The sequence below is a fragment of the Chiloscyllium plagiosum genome, unplaced genomic scaffold (assembly GCF_004010195.1).
Source record: "Chiloscyllium plagiosum isolate BGI_BamShark_2017 unplaced genomic scaffold, ASM401019v2 scaf_2916, whole genome shotgun sequence".
In the NCBI taxonomy this organism is placed as follows: Eukaryota; Metazoa; Chordata; class Chondrichthyes; order Orectolobiformes; family Hemiscylliidae; genus Chiloscyllium; species Chiloscyllium plagiosum.
The window spans coordinates 24,474-28,284 of record NW_025212735.1 but is presented as its reverse complement, the minus strand read 5'-3'; the positions used below and the strand labels follow the sequence as shown (position 1 = coordinate 28,284).

The 3,811-nt window shown below is 51.6% G+C and overlaps 1 protein-coding gene across 1 annotated transcript in view; it reads left to right on the top strand.

Moving 5' to 3' along the window:
• Window positions 1–135: 135 nt before the first annotated feature.
• The window catches only part of LOC122547458 (prominin-2-like), a gene marked incomplete at its 5' end in the record, with an annotated part of 7,658 nt that continues 3,982 nt past the window's right edge, over window positions 136–3,811 (top strand). Inside the window, 5 exons of the mRNA XM_043686081.1 lie at window positions 136–220; window positions 404–550; window positions 1,206–1,277; window positions 2,058–2,150; window positions 3,057–3,110. Of these exons, the coding sequence (XP_043542016.1) occupies window positions 136–220; window positions 404–550; window positions 1,206–1,277; window positions 2,058–2,150; window positions 3,057–3,110 (451 nt within the window). The remainder of the gene's footprint in view (window positions 221–403; window positions 551–1,205; window positions 1,278–2,057; window positions 2,151–3,056; window positions 3,111–3,811) is intronic.

The window sequence follows — 3,811 nt, the reverse complement described above, 5'->3', positions numbered from 1 at the left end:
ATGAAAGCCAAAACACCATCCCAACCCACAACCCCACCCCCCAGCGCCAAACCCTACCTGGTAGGATTTGAGGCCCGGATTCCCGGCCGGAATCACTGCCGTTAATCTCGGTTTCCCGTCTCGTTGTGCTTTCAGACGCTGTGAGGAAGGTGCCTCACTCTTTGACCTGCTGCCTCAGAGCCAGAAGACGGAAGTGAACGACCTGCTGAACGTCAGCACCGTACGTAGCTCATCAGGATGTAGGCCTCAGGCCTGGTAGCCGAGGGCGACCGAGTGAAGCAGGGAGGGGGCTGCGCGGGGAGAGCCCCAATGGGTGGTCAATCGAGGCTGGGGTGGAGGGGATAGCCTGGGCGTCGCGGTCGAAGGGAGGGCTGCAGTTGACGGCGGTTTCTCCCTCCTTTAGCACACAGGAGAGTTTGAGCAGAGCACCGGGCGGCTCAACGTGGATCTGGATGACCTGGCCGTGCTGGACGATAGGGGGAGACAGATCCTCCTGGCATTTGTTAACAGCGGAATAATGGACCTCAACTACACGGAGAGCCTTGAGCAGGTAAGGGTGAGCCCCTCCTGCCGAGATCGACGGCACAGCTCAGACAGTGGCCGTTCGGCCCCCTCAGCGACGTCCCAAACCCCTGCTCCGTCCCCAGGGCCCTGCGAGCGCTCTCTCCGCCCGGGAGAGACGCCCGCGCCAACCTTATCCCTGACTTGACCATCCAGTCAACGAAGGAAGGAGCCCAGAAGGGGATTGGCAGCTTCCACCGCGGGAGGGAGAAAGGGCGGCGATCGGTTGGCGAGGACCCCGCGGTGTTGCCACGGCGACTGCAGTCTGCAGTGGGGAGTGCAGAGGGCGGGAGAGAGAATTCTGGGAAGCGTGGCAGTTATGCTACGTTCCCCCCCCCCACACCTTTCACCTCTGATTGGTCGCCAAGGCGGGGGGTGGGGGGGAAGCGAATTTGAAGTCAGAGGGAAGAGTGATTTGGAAGCGGTCCTTTGGGATTTGTCCTTCACACGTTGGGAGTGGGGGGGGGGGGGGCACCACGTGTTGGTGGGGAATGCTTTGGTGCTGCATCTGAAGGAAGATTTGAGAGGGCGAGGGAGCGAGGAGATGAGCCGGCCGTGGTCCCATGTTATCGTTCGGTCCCCAGTATCATGTGTCTTGGCTCAAAGCCTACCACGTTCTGCCCGTGTTTATGTTTCCCTGACAGATTAAGAAACCGGTTGTGACAGGCTCCCTCCTCAACCTGGCCGACGGCCTCAGAAACCTGTCGATGAAACAGGTGAGTGAGACCAACCCGCTGCTGCCACCTGCTGCCCACCTCTTGTCACTGAGCCTCTGGTCAGTCTTTGAAGGCCTCTTGTCAGAAAAAGATGGCGAACACTTTGTGTTATCATAGAAATATTCAAAACAAACTTATCCGGAGGGTTGGAAGCCACATGGTTGAAAAGTGCCCTGTTTGCTAGCATCACCAAATATTAGGCGAAAAGTCATCAACTTCCTGCCAGCCACAGATAACCATTATTAATGGTGGCCAGCTATAACTAATAGTGACCAACAATTGCTATTGCTAGATAACCATTATTAATGGTGGCCAGCTACAACTAATAGTGACCAACAATTACTATTGCTGGATTACCATTATTAATGGTGGCCAGCTATAACTAATAGTGACCAACAATTGCTATTCTAGATAACCATTATTAATGGTGGCCAACTATAACTAATAGTGACCAACATTTGGTATTACTGGATAAACATTTTTAATGGTGGCCAGTTATAACTCATAGCAGCTAACACTTGCCCTTTGTGAACAGCCACTATTAATGATGGCCAACTATTAGAAACAGTGGCCAATAACTGCTAATGGTGGCCAACCGTTGTTCATGGGGGATAACCATCATTAGTTGTGAACAGTTATTACTAATGGTGGCCAACCATTGCTGATACCAGCTGACTTTAGTTAATGGTGGCCAACTATTATGAATGGCCAGATCTGGCCAACCATTCCTTAATAGATCACTGACTTGGCTGTTGATATTTCTCCCCCTCCGGCCCACAGGGTGAACTTGAAATTAGAAGCAATTTAACAAGGCAGGCTGAAAGACTCGGCGAAATACAGAACACGACAGTGAGGACAATAGAAGGGCACCTGGTGAGTGTGAATACTTGGCCATTGTTGACGACAACATTGTTTGGATGCTGACAATGTTCTGCACATTTCTGCTGCTGTGCGACCTGGGTAGATCTACACCAGTGTTACCGTTTGCACTGGTGAATGCATTTACACCCTTGGGACAGCTTTTAAACAGATTTATAATCTAAGCAGTGCTGAAAAAGGACACATTTTGTTGAAACGTTATCTCTTGGACAATTCAGGACACTTTGCAAGAATGCCAGTTCAAGGGGAAAACTAACATTTCGACAGCACGAGAGGAGAGCAGTGTTGGCAAATGGACCCTGAATGGTTGAGACAGGTCAACGGGGGAACGCACCAGGAAATGATGCTTGACAGTTAACTGCTAGGCTTACGTTTGCATTTTAAAGAAGGCAGTTTGACACTGATTGGTCAGGGAATCGCCCTGGGAAATGAAGGTGCAAATGGCCTATTTGTTGAGTTGAAACAGGTGCAAGTGTGTGAGCAAAGAACAGCGACCTGTGTGTTCTTTGTCAGTTAACTGTCGGTCGTCTTTACCTGGTTCCCATTCTCTGCTGTTTGGAATCTAGAGCATATAATGGGGTATTGGCTGAGGAATCAGTGAAGGACAGGAGTTCTGCTGATCTTCTCTGATGTAGTAGATGGACGATTTTGGAGAGGGTGCACACTGCAGGGAGAAAACTGGCGGAAAGCGGATAAAGGCAAGGAGGCGATTAAGGAAGGTCATGCAGAGGTCAGACGAGACAACATGCAGAAGTGTGCAGGCAAAGTCCTAGCGTCCATTAAGCAGAGGGAGAGTGGAGGCATGGAGAGGACAGGGAGCAAGAAAGCATTTTGTAGAAGATAGCTTGGCATCCCTTTGCCTGGAGGCAGTGCCAACTCCTAATTTTGTTTCTCTTTCAGGCCCAGTTAAACACAAGTTTCCAATATTTATTGTCATTTGCTCCGACAGTACAGGTATGTCTTCCTTCCTGTGTTTACCGCGAGCTCTGAATCTCTGGAATCTGATTCCCCCTTCCACCGTCAAACCCTATTAAGCGTTGGGTGGGCAATCTGCCTTTCTCTGCCCCGGGACATTCCCATCTGCCCACTCCCCACCCGGTCTGTAGGCTCCCAGCTGGCTGCCTATAATCCAAAGGCCTGTTTCGGAGAGGAGGGAGGGTGGCCACCTTCATGGGTTCGAATCCCACTGTGCCGGGCGCCATCCAAATTCACTGAAGAGCTCCGGGTGCTCATTGTGAATGTCCATTGGGGATTCTCTTTGGTGGGAGGTTGGAGGGGAGGACGTCTACTGCCTTGACCCTGTCAGGGCCTACACGTGACTCCAGGACACACGGTAAAACAGCCCCTTCGGTTCGAAGTGAGACGGGCAGCGAAGGCTGGTCTGATCACTTCTGATGGAAAATTCCAGGGAATGTCGAGAAATCGGACAGGAATTCGAAAGGCGTCACTTCAGGTCCTGAGAGAGAGAGAGCGTCTAGCTGCTGAGCAAAGCACTGTGGGTAGAGTGTGGGGCTGCCCAGTAAGGCAGGAGTGAATGCTTACTGAATAGCGCGTGCACACTCACACACACACATACACACACACACACACATACACACATACACACACACACACACACACACACATACACACATACACACACACACTCTCACACA